The 18,958-nt window shown below is 38.6% G+C and overlaps 1 protein-coding gene across 1 annotated transcript in view; it reads right to left on the bottom strand.

Moving 5' to 3' along the window:
* The window catches only part of LOC110484475 (mucin-5B), a 42,064-nt gene that overhangs the window by 22,868 nt on the left and 238 nt on the right, over positions 1-18,958 (bottom strand). Inside the window, exons 2-18 of the mRNA XM_021555146.2 lie at positions 17,223-17,478; positions 15,719-15,833; positions 14,298-14,385; positions 13,291-13,424; positions 12,641-12,866; positions 11,722-11,847; positions 10,890-11,007; positions 9,476-9,614; positions 8,785-8,886; positions 8,513-8,582; positions 8,138-8,275; positions 7,417-7,581; positions 6,432-6,526; positions 4,820-4,946; positions 1,600-1,852; positions 558-610; positions 73-173 (exon numbers count right to left, since the gene is read on the bottom strand). Coding sequence (XP_021410821.2) covers positions 73-173; positions 558-610; positions 1,600-1,852; positions 4,820-4,946; positions 6,432-6,526; positions 7,417-7,581; positions 8,138-8,275; positions 8,513-8,582; positions 8,785-8,886; positions 9,476-9,614; positions 10,890-11,007; positions 11,722-11,847; positions 12,641-12,866; positions 13,291-13,424; positions 14,298-14,385; positions 15,719-15,833; positions 17,223-17,478 — 2,306 coding nt within the window. The remainder of the gene's footprint in view (positions 1-72; positions 174-557; positions 611-1,599; positions 1,853-4,819; positions 4,947-6,431; positions 6,527-7,416; positions 7,582-8,137; positions 8,276-8,512; positions 8,583-8,784; positions 8,887-9,475; positions 9,615-10,889; positions 11,008-11,721; positions 11,848-12,640; positions 12,867-13,290; positions 13,425-14,297; positions 14,386-15,718; positions 15,834-17,222; positions 17,479-18,958) is intronic.

The following is an 18,958-nucleotide window of genomic DNA, read 5'->3' as shown; positions in this document are numbered from 1 at the left end:
ACTGCTTGATAAGAACAATCCTACGTGCACAGCCATGCTGTGCTGTGCCCCTGCTGGGAGGTGACTCCTTACACAGTGCATGTCCTGCGTCTTGCAGCTTTTCTGACACTCTGATCCAGTTGCTCTGGGACCTGCAGAGCTGCAGTTGAAGTAATACATAGGAGCTGGGCAATCTGCAGTAGGAGAAAACATTTCAGGAAGGTAATTTAGAGACAGCAATAAGGATGCCATCAGCAATTGCAAAACCAGCCAGAGGATTTCCGAGGGCAGCAGGTGTCTATCATTTAAAGTTTCTAATAGTTGTGCTTCTGCCCAATAACAGTGAAGGGAGAAGAAGAAAGATAACTTCTAGGCTTTGGGAAATATTGTCATCATCTAAAGAGTCTAGTAAGTCTGGTGACATTTTACAAAGACAAATGTTATCAATAACTAACACATTTCAGGGAGAATGGAAAAATGTGCAGAATACTAAAGTGTTACAGAAAGTGAGAGATAACACAGAAAAACATTATAAATACTGTCTGACACCATAAAGCCATTATTTAGCAAAATCTCACCTTTCACCAAGACAGTTTCTCCAATGCAGTCTAATCTTCCTTGAATGCATTTGCTAAAGAGATTCCATAAAACAAAACACATCAGCTCTTTGCTCTTTTCTACCTCACCAGGGAGAAAGGCACTGCAAAGCTTCACTTGTCACATGAATAACAAATTCCTATCAAAATGAATATTTGTTACAGCTATCAGTTTCACAGACATGCATTATCATCCCCAGAAGGAAGATTAAAAGACCCAGCTCTTAAAACACTGTTCCTTCATCTGCCACTGGTTTATTGTGTGTTTTCCTTAAATCAAGTTTTTCCTAAGCAACCATTTTCCACTCCATGAGATAAGACTAATACTTTCTTAAATAAGAGATCTCTTAAATTACTAAATGAATATGTGATTACAAAATAGTCTAGAATCCTCAGCTGGAAGACAGCTAGAGAGAGAACATGTAAACATCTAAAGATAATAAAGAAGCCTTCCCCTGGTAGTTGTTTCCATTGGTGACCTAACATAGTTGAAAATGAGAATAATGACAATTGTTTTTCAATGCAGACGCAAATTAATTACACTATTTTTATTATTGTCCCCCCCCCCCCCTTCCAAGTTTCTCTCTCTTTTCTAAAAAAAACAGTTTAAAAACTGAAAATTGGGTGTTTTTTTTCATGAACCATTTTTATTATTTAAATAGTCTGCAGGATGGTGTGGTGGTTTTCACTTTGATTTTTCATTTCAAAGCCTTAAACTCCTCCAAGCCTTCTGTCTTGTAGAAAACCTGCTCCCACTCTGTGGGTATTTTTTACACAACAATGAACTCTGCAAGAGATAGATTACAAATATTGTTCTACTTAACATATTTTCAGGTTCTTGTTTTTTTGCAGGAATATAGGATCTTAACATTTGTTGTGGCTGCACTTCCTGCCAGGGGAAGATACAATCTAGGAAAAATTTGCCATTATTCCTAACTGTAAAACGATGCCATTCATGGATTGGAGCAGTGAGCCCTGATGTCCCCAGGCACAGAGCAGCCTGTGCATCATCAGAGCAACTCACCACATGAGTTTATCCTCTTGGAAGGAGTTGCCAGGCTGAACAATCTTGCCTTTATAGTAGCAGGGGCAGTCATCTGGAGCCACACATTCCTCCTCATCGTTAAGGTAGGTGCCTTCAGGGCAAGCACAGCCCTCCATGGGCGCGATCCGGACCTGGCACAGCGGGTCGGGTTCACCCAGCGAGCGGCAGGACTGGTTGCAGTACTTCACACTATAGTTATAAACCATAGTCTCAGGACACTCCTCAGAGGGATCTTTGCAAGAGAAATAAAAGGGATGTATGGCATTCTTTGTGCAATCATCTCTCATGATGTTTAGAATGCCTTTCAGCACACTGGAAGCCATAAGTGTGCTTTTATCAAACTACCAGACCTTGTCTCCCAGGATTCTGGGAGAATCTTGCATAGCCTAAACTATATGACACTGAACACTGAAATACTCAGTAGGATGTGTATTTCTGTAAGTTCCACAATTTACATTTCTATCTTATGCCAAGAATTGAAACCAGTAACATCTTACTTGTTAAAATTTAATTTTCTGACTTTCCTAATGATTTATTTGGCTGGGGATAACTTAAGAAATGACAATATTTTGTAAGAGAGACATTTCAACATTAAATGGCAGTGACAAGGAACTCTGCCAATCAATTGATGCTACCAATAAAGATGTCATGAGGAAAACTCATGTTGTCATCCTCTGGCGAAATGAGAAACCACAGTTTCTAAGATTTCTAGGTGAACCCAACAGGTCAATACCAAAATCTAAAGACCTCAACTAACCCTGTAAGACAGTAAAAAGCTGGTTAATTTTCACAGGCTGACAGTATACAGCACTGTCAAAGATCTGCCATAAAATCCGCAGTACTGACCCATAGGGATGACATTAAATTTTGTCAGGAAACATCACCCACATTAGGGCTGCAAGAAAGTCTGGCATTCAGGTTTCTTTGAAATTCAGTGAGAACTGGAGATCTAGTCATATTGGGCCTCTTTCTAATTCTGTAGATTTATTTCTCCATCTGTTTTTCAGATACACACGGATGCACTAGAAGGTACAGGGGTGTTGATCATGGGTACCTATGCTAATCAGCTTTGCAGCAATGCTAAGAACTTATCAACAATAGGTTCCATATTTAAATAAAGCTCTGTATATTTTTCCAGTCCATGACCATGGCACCCCTTTTTAGATTAGTTAGTGTGCTAAGCTTGTGTACGCATTCAAAACCAGCACCTCTACCACCATAAACCAGTTGGTTTTCTGGTCCTAGCTGGATCAAACACAATATCCTGTGTGTAAGTCAGGCAAGGCATATTCTCCTGCTTTTTATTCTTTGAAGATACAACAAATGGTATTTGTAAGTCAAAATACACCAAATAAAAAAGATATTAATAAAGATGTCGAATATGAATTTATATCTGTCTCAACTGTTAGCTATTAATACAATAAAATAAGGTATTTACTTTCTCCCTTTACATTTTCATAGAGGAATAAGTTCACTTTTGATAAAGTGAGACTGGCAAGAGAAAGGTTATTTGATTGTAGTGCTCATGGTCACAGGAGTGACACACATCTAAGATGATAAATCACAACTGGAGGCACGAGTGCAGAGAACATGAGCATACCAAAGATACCTTCAAGCTAGCTTGCACAGGGAGCACTAGAAAAGCAGTGCCAAGACTGCTCACCCCAGTGATCTGCTGGGCAACCAGCAGCTCCAGTAATGGCTCATGCTCCTGCTAAAGAGTGTGTAACACACATGCACAGGGTTTGCCTAGCAGGGTTTGCTTGTTTCACACACTCTGCTGACTGCAGTGCAGACATCTGCTTGGGATACCAACCTGCCTTGGATGCTGCCCGCAGCTTGGATGCAGCTTTAGGGGCTGGAACAGTTTTTCTAATCCCCACAATGGGACAGAACACAGAGTGGTTTTGGCCCATTTAGTCTCACTCATGAGCAGTGCGTCATAAACAACCATTCTCTTACCACAGCCATGTACCTAAAAGATTATTCCATCTTAAATAAGGCCTAAAATGATTGTTCTCATTAAAGCATTAGTGTTTTTTCTCAATGTTACCACACTGTTTGAGGCAATATTAGCTACAGATTTCAGCCAAACCAGTGCTTTGAAGCAGTCTTGATTTGCCATTAAAAATGTCAGTAATTGCATGTTGAGAACAAAGCTTCCAATAAACAGTATCTGTGTCTAGTGCATAACTCTGCAGGATTCTAGGACAATTTACTGTGGACTACACTGTGTTCCTTTGAATTATTTCAGCACAGGTTTGTGAAATTGTTCTTATCACAGTCTTAAATACCTCTGGCAATGAGTCACACCAGTTATATTGTTTGCCTCTATTAAGTATCCCAGCTGGCCCCTAAGTCAAGCAATTAAATAGATCATAGCTGCATCAAGCTCCAAAAACATAATCATTGTTATGTTTTCTATTCAGATCTGTAATTAGTCAAGCAACACATACATCTATTTTCATGTCATCAGAGGCAAATCTCACTTGAACTATCTGACCATCAATGACAACCTGAGATTGTTGAAGCAAAAATCAGGATCCAAGATACTGAGTTTTATTCTCAGATCTTATGCCATCTTGTAATAAATTCTGGCAGTGCCAAAGGAAAATACATGCATATGTGAACTCTGAACTCAGGATTTGGTAACAGTGTTTATATCCAAGAAACTTTTATTCATTTTTTAGGTAATCCTGAGCTGAAAATGCCTTTAAAGATTTTCACATTCTCAAATATCACCAATATATATTTATTCAAATTTTTTATTATTTTACTGTAACATGGAAAAATGTAGTTAATGAGAGTGATGTATTTTGTATTGTCTGGGACAAGAGCACTCAATGTAATGCAAAAAAGGTATTGGAATTAAAATACATGGGGAAGTCCATGTGTTCAAAAGTAACCTAATTGCTAACTAAACCTAAATTAAAACTAACCCTGTTTCTGTTTTGAGTAATATGCCTTGTACTATTTTGCTTCTCTGAGTACTGAATGCACCTAAGATTTTACACAAGGGACATGCATTGTAAGAGCATGAAGCAGTCACAAACTGAATTTTATAGAATAAGTGCTTATTCTGTTTTTCAAAGGCTCTCTAACTTGATGACTTAAGACAAAAGACGCTGACTGCCACAAATGGGGCTGTCCTGAAGCTGTTCCCTCCATATCCCTGCTGAAGGAATTTCAGTTCACATACCACAAACACCCTGCCTCCAGCCCTGCAGGGACACGCCTGCTGAAGCACAGTCTCTGGAGTAAGTAGAGAGCACACTGCACAGTGCAACTTCACTCTTCTCAGCATTACAGGTGTCATACATGCATTTCTAAAGGACAGGAAAGGACATGGGTATTATTATGTCTAGCTCGTAGAAGAAACAGCAAAACACATAGCAATTAAAAAAGCAGTCAACCAATATATTTTTTTAGAAGTATTATTACCAATGAAACGTAATATCTCTAAGAGAAAATGTATGTTAATGAAATACTATGCAAACCTGAGAAACAGCAAATCAGTTACAGAAACTGCAATGAATTATGTTTAACACTCTTTAATATATGATTATTTTAAAAATGTAGAAGCACCTAGAGTTCATGAAAGCACTAAGAAATGTCTTTACCAGCTTCCTATGAGGATGCACAATCTAGGACCTGTCAAAATATATAATCTGAAAATATTGCACAGTGATGACTGGCACTTTGTGTACCTATCTAGTAAGCAGCTAAGGCGCACTCAATGACATGACAGGTGCATGACAGAAGATGCATATAGTCATATGAATGACATTTTAAGAACTAGTTATGTAAGTATAGCTGGAATTTAAAGCTTGAGTTCTTTTAACAATGAGGGCTGTACAAAAGAGCACAAATATAGCTAGTCACTCTAGAGCAGTAGGATCATACTGGATAGACAGTGACCTATTCTGCCATTACTGATGTTGTGGAAAAGGCTTTCACAAATCACAGTTTAAAATATGATGAGATCAGCAGAAGTAACAGACATATCTGTAAGAAACTGGTTATTACTTTTCCTTAACTGAAAATTGCAAAATCCTATTTTATTTATAGTTTACATGAATTCCAAATTACATATATTTTCTTCTGAGAGAGGTAAAACATAAACCATATTTGTAAAGGTACTTGAAGACATACTACATTCTAGGCAAAATTTCAGACTCAGGTATTTTCTCAGTAAGTTGTATCACTCACACATAAACACCCCGCATGAACTGTCTGTGTTTTTGCAGGAACTTCTTTACCATTCAAATAAATGTGGCAACTCTCTAGCTCAGACAGCTTTCTCAGCAGCATTATAGAGCTTTACACCAAGAGAACATATGGACAGCTTCATGCATTCAAAACTCAAGGAGACTAACAAGATTCAAAGGTAATAAATGAGATATAAACAATATAAATTCATATTCTCTCCCTCAATGTGAATTTTGAACCAAGTCAGAGGGAATCCATAGGGCTGGTAAAACCCTCAATTCAATTCCACGCAGAAACACTGATTCTGTTAGTCAAAAAGTGAACAGTTTTCACTCATTGAAACTGAAATCTTGAACTGTTTTTTTAATTTTGCTTGGGTCATGCAACAGAAGCCAGTGATGCCAATGAATTATTTATTGGGCTGTAGCCAAAAAGGCTCATCTTGCACAAACTCTTATTTTATAATTTTTCTAATCAGCATCAGTGAACTTCTTTGTGACCGGTCACTACTGTAACCTATTTCACTCCCCTAGGCCAGACAACCTTCATGTGGGATCAGTCTCTGGACTAGATTAAACCACCCATTTGGAGCAGTGCCTTACCTTGATGTACACAGAAGGGTCTACAACAGAATGGCAGGCAGCAAACACACTGCTTGTATTGGACAGAAGAGCACACCAGTGCTGGGCAAATTTTTCTGAAGTGGGAAAAAATATCATTGTCTATAGTCACGTAAACCACATTACTGTCTGAATCAATATTCTTATCAGGTATCACATTGAACTAGAATGCCCTGAAGTGTTTAGGTAATGCTGGATGGAAATACAGGTCATTAACTTATCAAGGGGATAAGCGTAATTGGATGGATGACCAGCCATTTTCCTAAAAGAAAGGTTTCACCTTCTAAGTATTAACATTATTACTGCAGCTGGATTTGCAGAACATGTACAGAACCTCCCCATTTTCATTGTTTTTCATCAAACTTTCTTAATTCTTTACAGCAGGGTAATTCCTTATAGTCAACTAATAATATAAAGCATGTAATAATCAGCGAGCTGTGTGGCTGTGTTAGCCACTGCTAATTGCTGTAGCCATTGGCTGCAGCTTTAATTATATGTGGCAGTACTTAGGAGAGGTCAGTCCAAATAATATATATATCCAAATCCAGTCAGAGTGAAAAATCAGACAGGATATCTAGTATAGTACAATGCTTGCTTGACTCAGTACTGTTGGTAACTTTCTCCTCTGGACTTTAGCACAGCTGTAACAACCTAGACTAGATGAAGAACTTGCCCAAATATTGGCAACCAGTGGTGCTCTGCCTTAAACCTAAATTACTGTAATTGATGCTGTGTGTGCTTTTCAAGTCATCAGTGAATGTGTTGGCTCTTTCTCCAGTAGTGCTGTCCTTTTGTTTTGAAAGCAAAGCTATCCTCTTAAAGACCTTCAAAACACAATATTTTTTTCTCTAGTAATAGCCTCAAAGGCGAAGGGTTTTGATGTTTATGAGATTTCTAAAGCTTTTTTGATTATCCATCATGTGAAAATTATTTCAGACTGATAAGTCAGGGATGAAAAGCCTGGTACCTTTATCCACACTGTTTGAACAAGGATCTTCAAAGCTGTCCTCAACATCAAAACAGCTGGCTCTAGTTTTCCATGAGTTACCAAAAGCAGAAGCTGAATCTTCCACAGCTCCAGTGACTGTTCTGAAGTCATCAGTCTGGATGTTATTGAAATTGCCACAAAGACCTTGTGTGGGAGGAAAGAAAAAAAAAAAAAAAAGGTAAAAGGAAATAAGAAATTGCTAGATGCATGAAAAAAGGAATGGCTTCTAGATGAACACTCAGCTCCGTAATGGACTTCGCCTGAGACAAATCCATTTTTCTTCAGAGACTTCCTGATGTTTGCACAAATCTAATAGGACCCTGTGTTTAAAGTGTATTTATTATTTTTCTGTATTACAGTAGGACTTAGTGATAACACAGGGATTGGAACTGCTTAAATGTTCTTCAGTAAATACTGGCAGACAGATAATATCTTCCCCAAAGGCTTATAAATAAAGGAAATGGCAAAAGAAAAACAAAATGGGTCAGAGAGACGGTGTAATCCCATTGCACAGACAGGAAACAGAAGCACAAAAATCTTAAATTGTGTAAACAGGAGATTATTGGCAAAACCAAGAATGTAGTCTGCACTTCACAAGTGTCTGATGAAGGCCTGTTTAAACAGTTAGAGTCTAAAATATTTGCACACATCACAGAGATTTTCTTCAGCACACTGAAGGGTTTAGCCTTATGTGTCCTACCAGATGTGCGGTTCTGAAAAGAATGATCGACTGTTATGGAGAGCTGCATTACAGGTTTCATTTGCACTCGGATCTGCACTCCAGCTGAGCTCAAGATTTGGATGAAAAATGTAGATTGTCTGAAGATGGTGATGTTATCTAAAGAGGAAAGAGAAAAAGAAAAAATATTGTATGCACTTGCAAATCTTTACAAAGCTGAGTAAACAGGAACTTCCATTTGCCAGTGCATGCAGTAACACAGAGATTCCCAGGGAATCCCAGACCAAGTATCCCCCTAACAGTGAGTAGGCTCATGTTATTTTCAGAGAAAGGAGCAGGAATTCCTCTACAAAAGATGTAGGCTATTCCGTGGAAGATGTGAAGAAGGGGATTTACCTTTTTTTACAGGTAGCTTCACAATGAAATTGTTCATATAGATATTTCCACAGGAACATATTTTTATAGTCTGCAAGGAAAAGGAAAAAAAGCCCATAGTAGTCAGACAGACAACAACAACCTGACAAGGTTCATTAAGCATTGAGAAGTAGTGTATTCAAAACTTCATCACCTCTGGGGTCAGTGTAATTCAGTGTCCAGACAACATACAAATAATGTAAGGAAAATAGAAGTGACCGCCTATGAATCGCTAACTAGAGACAGTTACTTACAATTCTTCCTAGTGTGACCAATACATTCTTTAGGCAAGTCATTGTCCTTGAAGTCCCACACTGAATGATCTCCCCAATCACCACAACTGTGTCATCAGTGTTCTGAGAAAACATGAGAAAGGTATGTGCAGACGTTTTTAGCATGTTACAGGCTGGGAACTTGAAGAGAAAAACGTGTCATTGAAAGGCTAAGGAGTAATGAAAGAACTGCGGTATTTGATATCTAGCTGCAAACTGTTTATTTCATTGCCAAAATCAATAATTTCACTAACTTTCCTTTGCACTCTTTTTCCTTGCTATCAGCTTGTGTGGATCTCATTTGCAGGCATTCACAGATAATTCAGTCTTTTCACAGGAATTTTGCTTCATCCACTTCCTTCTGACAAGTCACACATGAAGAAAACTTCAAAAGAAATGCTTGAATCAACACTAATACTTCCATTAAGAAAATTATTTAATTAAAAAAAAGTACAAGCATGTTGAAGCTGCAAAACTTTGAAGCTAAGCATCAGCAATTGATTTGCAATCCATAGCAAATTCAAATATTTATGGGGTTTAAGACTGAGCATGTGTTGAAGTGCTTTGCTGGATTGGTGCCATTTAATTAAATTAAGACATATAAAACTCCAGCACAGTTTAAAGCCTCAAGTTACTCAGGAGATTTAGGAGTGAAAAGAGAAATTGCTCATACCTTAGCTAAGACATAATGACAGTTGCCATGAAAATTGAACCTCTTATTATCAAATGTTGTTATATGGAATCCTCCATCTATGTGGCAACTTCCAGAGCAGGGCAGAGAGATACAGCTCCAGTGGCCTCCTTTGCAAGTACTGTGCAAAACCCAAAAAGCAGCCATTAGAATAAACACAGTTTCAAGGGAGCAAAGGTGATACACCATTTTAATCTGCACAGATGTGGCCTCTTTGCATTTTGAGCTCATTATTTTGGCTTCTTATTTAAACCCTGTGGGTGGAAGCCTTTATATTAGGCCCTTAAAGTGTAAGAGTTGAATTTTTATCAGTGAGAGAGTTAACTGCACTGGCCTTTGGGCTGGCTCCCTCAGGGACACACTGATCTGGGAAAACAAGAGATGGTTTTCTGGGCTTAATTGTTTACTTGACTTTTTGAAGAAAGAAAGAACCCCTTCAAGCAGTATCTTCCAACATCTTGTACTACTGGTGCAACTGTTCAGCAAGTCACTGACATGAGGTTTCAGCAGCTAATTGTGGAGGGCCTGAGATAATGAGCAATTGTCACACCTGTGCACACAAGAAAAAAACAGTCCAGCCACACAGGCTTGGGCTTTGAGAGGAGTAAATTAAGATGTTTCAAGATGGGAGCTACACAAAGCCCATTAAGTTCAATTTCTGGGGTTTGAGGAGCATTTTCTTAAAATGCAGGATAATCCAAAGGGACTTGCAGAATGTTTGGCCATGTACAATACTGTATTTCATTCCTCCTATAGTAAAGCTTTAATTGATGGTCAAAAAATGATGTGGTGTCACAGGAGCCCAGATAGCACATAAAGACTAAGAAATAAACCTGTTTTGAGAGTAATATACCTAAGATCTAATAATCTTTCACCAGTGCAGATGGAGATGGGTTCAAGTTGCCAGGTTTTCTTCTAAATCAAATAATTCTCAAGGATCAGGACTTCTGAGATCTGGCCTTTAAACAGCCTTGTAGAGATCCAGATGTTGTTGGAAGTGCCACTTATTAACATGATATGAGTTCTCACTTCACTCTAGTGGCCAAAGTCTCTGAATTAATCAAAAAAGAGCCTCATTTTTTCTACATTCTGAAACCTTAAGCTCAGTTTTTACAAGCAGTTTCAAGTGAAGGTGGGTAATAACTATGTGTGGTTGAGGAATACCTTTAAGTTTTCCTACACCATCAGAGCAAGGTTTTGAATTGTTATTTAAGACAAGTGACAGGAAAAAAAAAAAAAAATATATATATATATATATATTTATATATATATATATATATATTTATATATATATATATTTATATATATATAAAGGAGGAAAGTACAGAATGCAAGTCATCAGTGTTTTGAAATAAATATTTCTGCCTTATTAATGCAATCAAAACCACAACGGTACCAGTTCTGGCAGGGAGTGGAGTAAGTTCCTCCAGATGAGTAGACTTTGCCTTGAAATGTACAGGGGCAGCTGTCTCTGGGGATGCACTTCTTGCTGCTGAGGTCATCAAGGATAGTTCCTGTTCAGACACAATGGCTAGTAAGTATTTCTTTAGTGTGTCTGGGAAATGCCATCAAGGAAGATTAGAGTCTGGAAAAAACTCTGGAGTATTCAGCATTTCTTAAAATGAATGGGATACTTTTAATAGAAAACACCACACCAGGCCCTTTCAGATGTTAATGGATGGGTAATATTTCTTACTAGAACTCAAATGAAAGCAATGCAAAACTCAAAGAATATTTCCTTTTACAAAATTTTTCCCTGTGAGCAGGATTATCAAGTGCCAGATTGCAAGTGTTTGAGCCTGTCTCCATCCTTTTCTAATAGTGAATCTAACAGAAATCAGAGCCTCATCTTAGACTATTTCATGTGCAAATTTACACATGCACATGCATGGAAATGCATGTATATTTTGTGTCACTTAAGCTACAGCTAGATTCAGTGCAGGGAGGCATCTCATGTGACATCTTCACCTGCATTCTTACTGTCTAGAGAACACCTCTTCTCTTGCCATATCTGCACCATTTTTTCCCTGTCTAGTACTTAGAAGTCTTGGCCTTCTTTCTCCAGTGTCAGGATCTCATATCTTTAGAAATCTGGCTCTTCCAAGAAGAAAATTGGTGAATTATGCTAGAAGAAGCAGTGTATTTGTTGTGTGAAAGGTAAAGAGAGGGAACAACCCCCTTTTTGTCCCTTGATGTGTGTGATCATTCACAGAAGTGAGCTGCCTTACCAGGAGGACAGAAACAGCCATCTGTACATGGGGCTTTACAAATCTTGCTCCTTTCTGGATCTGCACATGTGTCAGCACAGGAATTTCCACATTCCATGTACTCCATGTTGTTTGGGCATTCCTGATCTGCAAGACCAAAACAAAATGGAGTACATTAATGATGTATTTATAATATCTCTCAAATTGTTGTTTCACTACCCAAACCCTTCTTCCTTCTTTCCTCCATATCTTGTTTGCAAAACCTTCTATCCAGATATGTTGTGTTTGTTTACCCTCTTAAAAGAATGTTTTATGGCCACTTTTACTTTATCTTTTGGACAAAACTGTGCTGCTGGGAAAGATGAGCTATTTCACATTACTAGCTCAAGGTTGGAGGAAGTCACAATACAAGCAAAGAACACCAGAATCATTTAGGTGGTCATAACAGTTTATTATTGCCTGAAGCATCAGTTCTTCTGGCATTAATTTGCTATCCCAATCCACACCAGCAATTTGGGTCAACTACCTGTAGCCTTCCCCCTGGATTTAAAGAGATTTCCTGCTCAGTAACTGAACTACTGAGTATGAAAACACAGGGTAGGATAAGTACAAACATATTGCTCTTCTCAGTAACTACTTCTGTCTAGTTGTCACCGTGTTGAAATAAGGCTCTTTATGAGTTAACTGTGCAGAGTAAAATTAAAAAAGAAAAAGAACTCAAGAAAACTGAGTTGTAAGAAGGAGGTGGGCAACATCAAGGTATAGTTCTAATTTAAGGAGCAAAATAATGTTAAATTTGTTAGAAGTTTTCCCATTAACAATGTTTGTGTCAAAGTATTTTCACAGATTGATTCAAGGTAGTTGCCAGAGCTTTGATCTTCTGGGATAAGAATACTTGTGTAAATGTCTGAAATAAATCTCCAGAGCAGTAGTTACTTACAGCAGAGTTCTTTGGTCCTCCATTCCCCAGGGTCTCCCTTCCTCAGGACACAATCTCGAGAGTACTGGTTTAAAGTGCTGCAAATGCAGCTGGGAACCAAATCAGAGTGAGAAGAATTAACTGCACAGTGGCACATATCCTCAGCACAGGTCTCTATGTAGTCATCAAAGGCAACCACTCTGGGGCAGTTTCCAAAACGAGACATAAGTTTCTTGCATCCTTTTTTCTATTAAAAAACAAACAAAACAACAACAACAACAACAACAAAACAGGAGGGAAAGAAAAGCAATACTTGACATTTTACCACCTTTTAGGTTTTTGAAGATGCACCCCGAGTTATGACCAGTTCCAGGGTCACAGAATAATTCCAGTTGGAAGGGATCTCAGGAGATTATCCAGTCTAAATTTCTGTCACTATGTCCTTTGCCTTGGACTGGAAACTGTCATTCAATTGGGCATTTTCCCAATATCTATTTCTTTAATACCACAACAGGATATTCTTTCAGCTATGAGATAATAATTTTGCTCAAAATCGTGTAGAGTTCTGAAAAATTCAGTTTAGCGCATGCTCTGAAATTAAGATTTGTTTCAACAGTTTCTTCAACACTGTAGGTCAGGAGGGTTTGTACTTCTTAGTCCCACACACTTACATATGAATTGCATCTATTGTCTTTCCTCCTGGGATGTCTTCCAGTGTGATCATCTGGGCTCACATCAGTACACTTTTGTGATGGATCCTCTACTTTGTGGAAGTTCCCAAACTGTCTTGGATGCATTTTATACCCTGCAAAACACCCCAGATGCATTTGAGTAACTTCCTCACAATTCTTTAAGTCAATTAATGGGCTATAAAAACGTACTTACTCTTTGGGCTCAAAGGCAGTATGCATTTCATGAGATACCCAAATTTAACTTGCATACATATCTTATAGAGGATGACAGCCTGATATAACCTTTTATTGGGTTAGAATCAGGAATCTGGCACATTTGTATCAAGGCCTGCTGTCAGCCAAGGCATTTAAAATCATGTAAGACTCTTGAACTTTCTGTTACTTCTGATAATTTCCAAAGACTTATCTTTGTTTGGGGTGTGTTTGATCTTACAGTTTTCTGTTCACATGTATAACAGTCATACAGGTATTACATAAAGGGATATTGTTACAACTTTGGATTCAGTCCTGCAGCTGATATCCCAGGATGAAGGTTTCTTTCAATCCAGACAACCTGCTGCAGGATTAGATGCTCAGCTATTTGCAATATCTAAAGGTGCCAGTGGATGGCACCACAGTTTCTTCAAAGATACTTTGTGTTCTCCCTGATGCTTTCATTTCATTATAGAGGCAAAAATAATCACAAATAGAATGATTAAAAAAGAAGAACAGAAAATGCACTCGTGCATTCCCTGAAAGTACGTTATTGTCAGTGGGGAACCTGACAATGTTGTTGCATGATAGCCAAACAATTAATTTTGGTCAAAGATGTTGGAGACTCTTACAAATATGAAAAGAGCAGAAAACCCCAGATATCTCAGAACCTCTTAAAATACATCTCCTGTATATGGAAATCTGAAAGCCTGCTCAGAGGAAACAGATATCAAGTTTCATGTCATGTATAAGGAGGTCTGTTCTGGGTGGAATATGCTGTATTTATGACCTACCATCCAAAATCAAATCATTCTTCTCATTGCCATCATAGTTCCCACATAAACCACATATTTTTTCTTTATATGTTTCTTCCAGGTCCAGCTGCAAAAGAGGAAACACAGAGTTTAAAGGCTTTTCCCCATATCAGCAGCACTTGTTGCAAAGTGATTCACAACAGAACAGTGCAATGGCAGAAACGGCCATTCCCAGATTCTAGCAATCTCCTTTCTGGCACAAATCTCTCATAAAACATATCTGCAGACAGGCTGAATTAAAATGGGAAGAGAATCTTCCAGCAATTGTTTTTTCTACCCACTAAAGAGGTAACTGAAGCATGTTGAATAATGGATTAATCCCTGTACTAGTGTCTCCCAGTATAGAGATACTGGTATAAAAACATTTGGTACATCTTGCAGGGTACCCCAGCTCCTCTCTGGGCAGGTCAAATAACTATTTTAATGCTGGATGCTGTAAAGAAGCAGCTTCTGGCTAACTTTTTGCCATGTATAATGGGTTTTCTAGTCCATAGGGTGATGGAAAATTTTATAGCACTTCTAGGCATGGGTCTGCCAAGCATTACTTGCTTCCCCATGCTTAGTGGAAATAAACAGCCAGGTTAGCACACTATTGCCTTGCTGGACAAAACTATTGCACCTTATCACTCCTACATGCTGGGGGAACAGTACTGGTGCCACTCAGGTCCACCCAAAAAAGGCAGCACTTTTCCTGCTGTTGTGTCCACTCTATAGTAACGTACAAATACTGCCTTTAACACTTTAGATATCGATTAGTACAGAGGAAGGGGAAAAGCAAATACTTCAATAAATCAGAATTTCAATATAATCTGATTACTTCCTGATATTTTTTCTCTCTACTCCCTTTTTACCCTCGCTTTATCTCTCTGAATGGCAAAACATGACACACAACTTCCATTTAGTTAATCTGAGTCCTGATTGGGAAGGATAAGTGTTCACACACAAAAGTGTAAATGCACTGGTACAGAAGAGGATATTCCAGGGTAGATGTTTAGAGGAGAATTCCCACATAGCATCACTTTGGAATGAAAGAGGCCAAGGTCTGAACTGGTCACAGGTATCAGTTTCCCATACAAGAAGGTCAAGATACAGAGTAGCAAGGCAGAGCTGGAGGGCTGTTGCTGCCAGTGCCCCATAGAGAAAGGAAATAACTGCAGATGTGCTGTATCCAGGATTAACCCTTTTGTCACATAAAATTAGCTGGAAATACCATAGGGTTGTGATCCCATGCCCCTGCCCTGTGAAACTATTGCCCAGTTTGGTATTTTTCTATCTGCTTATGGATAGAGTGATACCTCCCTCCCATAATTTCACATATCAACACAGTGACTGCATCCAGCCCTGCTTTTCATTACTGATGAGATTCACCAGGAGGAAAACAACTAACTGACTGTTCATACTAGGAGAGTGTCAGCCCAGTTCCACTTGAGTGTCAGGCCCAGCTTGGAAGTGACTTGGAAGTAAGTACAGGTGTCCTCAATCAGAATGCTCTTCAAGCTGAAAGGCATGGCAATCCTGGAAATTTGAGGGGACAAAACAGATTGCAGTGAAAAAAAGACTGATGAAATCCTTACAGATATATAGGAAGGAAAACTAGAGTTAAAAGGAACTAAATAAGACATGGGAACACTCTTTGCAAGGTCTGACTTTGTCCACACAATGCATTACATTGTCCACTGTGTCCTTTTACCAACCTTAATCCATAACAGAATGCACTTTGGTCTTGTGTCAATACTACATCAGCCACTCAACTGATAGAAAGCAGCCAAACCCAAGGACCTAACCCAAAAGTTTATAAAGAGCGAGATGACAATATTGGGAAAATGACCCTCCACATGACGACACTGCAGGTTATCATCATCCCTCCAGGACCTCCTTGATATTTGGGATTCATAAACAGCTCTGTTCTGTTACACATGTACTCATCCAAATCAGACCTACATTACTTTTCCATCTTAGCAAGACAATTACCATTCAATTTGCAACAGTCTAAAAACTTAGAAGTTCAGAAAATGGCTAGAAGAGAGGAGATTTCTTGCCCCTTTGATTTAGAAGACACATATGGGCTTTGGTGCTATAATTACAACAGAGTGGTGCTATTCTATATTTGGTTGTTTCTAGAAGCCTGTCAAGACAGCCTATGTGCTTGCAATTTTCTCTTCAACAAAATTGTGAGGGGTTTTCCCAGAGTCAAAGGTTGCCAAGGCCCTTCAAAATTCTCTGCTAGGAGCAGGACTCTGTGCTTCTCAAGAGGACTGCCCTTAATATTGTGCCCAACTTTCAGCTATTGTTGAAAATGATTTTACTTCAGAAATATTTTTACCCTTCTCTTTGCAGTTTCCTTTGTGCTTCACTTTGAATTGGAATTAAAGGTGTGGATCTTGACTTCTAAAAATTCTGCATTTTCTTATAAGAAGATCCCTGGGCAAGTTGTGATCTGCAAAGCAGAGCAATTTTCTAGACTAAACTATCTGTAAATGGAAAACTATCCCTAAAAGAACCACCTGTTCCTGAACAGCAATATAAAACAGTAGGGTTAGTACCACATAAATAATATTTTGAGTAAAAAGAAAAACCACCAATCTTCTACATAAAGTGCTAGGGTTTATGTACTTTCCTCTACCCTCCCTCTCAAATCAAAGCAACATTAAGGAAACCTTAAAACATCTTCTGTTCTTATAATAGACACATAGCTCTCTACTTAATTTGCTGGTGTTGGTCCCTGGATTGTGTAGTTTAGTTTAAATGTTTCTTGCCTTCTCAAACACTGGGTGGGGAGACTCTTCACAATACCCTGTTCCAAAAGCTATGAACATCTCATACACAGCCACTGCTTTCCAGTCAGACCACCTGGTGCGTAGTGATAAAAATGCAGCCCAAAACAACCTTTCAGTCTTTACTCACTTCTTCCCATTCACCGTGATTCCCGTCTCCTTCACCTCCAGGACCACTCCATCAATGGTGACAGTGAAGTAGATCAGGAAGCTGTTCCTGGCACTGCGCCTGATCTGAATGTTAAAGTCCTGGTAGCTGTCATTGCAGTGTGAAGCGAAGACATATGTGCAGGTTCCAGGAAAAGTAAACTTTACATGGTCAAATGTATGGAAGTGGAAATTGCCCCAGGTGACACATTCACTCCTACTGACAGTAGAGACCTGGACTAAAGAAAAATCATAGTAGGGAAGCTTAGAAATTCACCCCATATGAGGTGCTTGTCCTTTTTTTGCTGAAAAACATTAAAGGGGCAGATTTTCAAAGGCAAAAATGATAACTCCTGGAAGAAACTAGCCTTTGGGAAGCAATTTCATCTCACTGAACTTTTGAAGTCCATGACTTTTGAAGTACAGAGATACCTGCAACGTGAGCAGATTAGGCCAGTCTCCTTTGAAGTTAAGAGTGAAAAGCAGAAGTTAACAGTGAAAATCAGAAGTGGTTCAGCTTTCTCATCTTACATCTGTGCCTAGCAAGAAGACACTGTAAACCACATGCATCTCTCCATTGTCTAGAAAGGCTGTGTTTATATTCATGCTGTAGACATATTTGCATTGTAGATATGTAAAGTGAAGTGAGGAGAGTCCCATTCTGGATGTCTAAATCTCATTTAACTCAGGCAAGACTTTGTGTTGAGTGCTTTCCAGGAGATATCACAGGTGGCAGGAATTTACAGCAAAGTGGCAGCTGCTGATCTCAGTACATGAGGCTGCTACCAGCTTCAGCTGTTGGCTAAGAAATAGTTGGCTTTCCTTCTCAACCAAAACTCATGTTTTGGACCTCTAAGCTGTACCTCTGTCAAAGGTATAGATAGTGCATATAAGACGTTACTTCAGAAAGCAATTTGCACCCTACAGAGCTTCACAAAGAAAATATGAATCACCTTGAATTAAATTCTACATGCCTACTACAAAATGCTTTCAGCATTTCTTCAGAAAGAATGACAAATGAAATGGGAAAATTTCTTTGTGTTATTCAGGTAGCATGTTTAGGACTATTAACATAACAACATCCACCATAGATCAAATCAAAAACAGTTACTCATTTACTCAGTGAACTCTAAAATCTTATTAAATATTCCTGCCTAAGAATCAGCAGGGAAGAACTGAGAAATTAAGGTCCTTATGTTATACATGTGTAGCCCAAACTCAAATGCCCAGTGAGTCCTTGCAGAAACAGCTTTTTAAAGGGACTGCTACTTTCATAGGTGGTTGCAGCACTGAAGTTTGGCACTTTTCTACACAGTTGCGAGGGCAAGTGAAAAAGTTTGGCTATCCTGGAAGTGAAATTGCTGGAATTACTAAGCCAGCAATAACTGGTGCATCAGCTATGTATTAAGCAGTTGGGAAAAGTGTAAGACATTAAAAATCAAACCAGGAGGCAGCAGTGCAGTAGACCACAAAAATGGGATTCCTGCTAATACAGCATTTCATACTGGTCAATCAAGCCTAGCTGGTGATATGGTAAATACTTATTTTAGGAAGAATATGTGTGAAATGTGTTGAAAAGGGTGCCACCATTTTTTTGTTTTGTTTTGTTTTTTGGTGCAAACTGCATTCAGAGGGTCTCCTCCTTAAGTTTAGTCACTTAGGACATGAAACAGTTGACACGCTACCTAATAATGAAAGAAGACAAGAAATACTTAAATG

Source organism: Lonchura striata, chromosome 6, assembly GCF_046129695.1.
Source record: "Lonchura striata isolate bLonStr1 chromosome 6, bLonStr1.mat, whole genome shotgun sequence".
NCBI classification, from domain to species: domain Eukaryota; kingdom Metazoa; phylum Chordata; class Aves; order Passeriformes; family Estrildidae; genus Lonchura; species Lonchura striata.
This window is presented reverse-complemented; position numbering and strand designations above follow the sequence as displayed.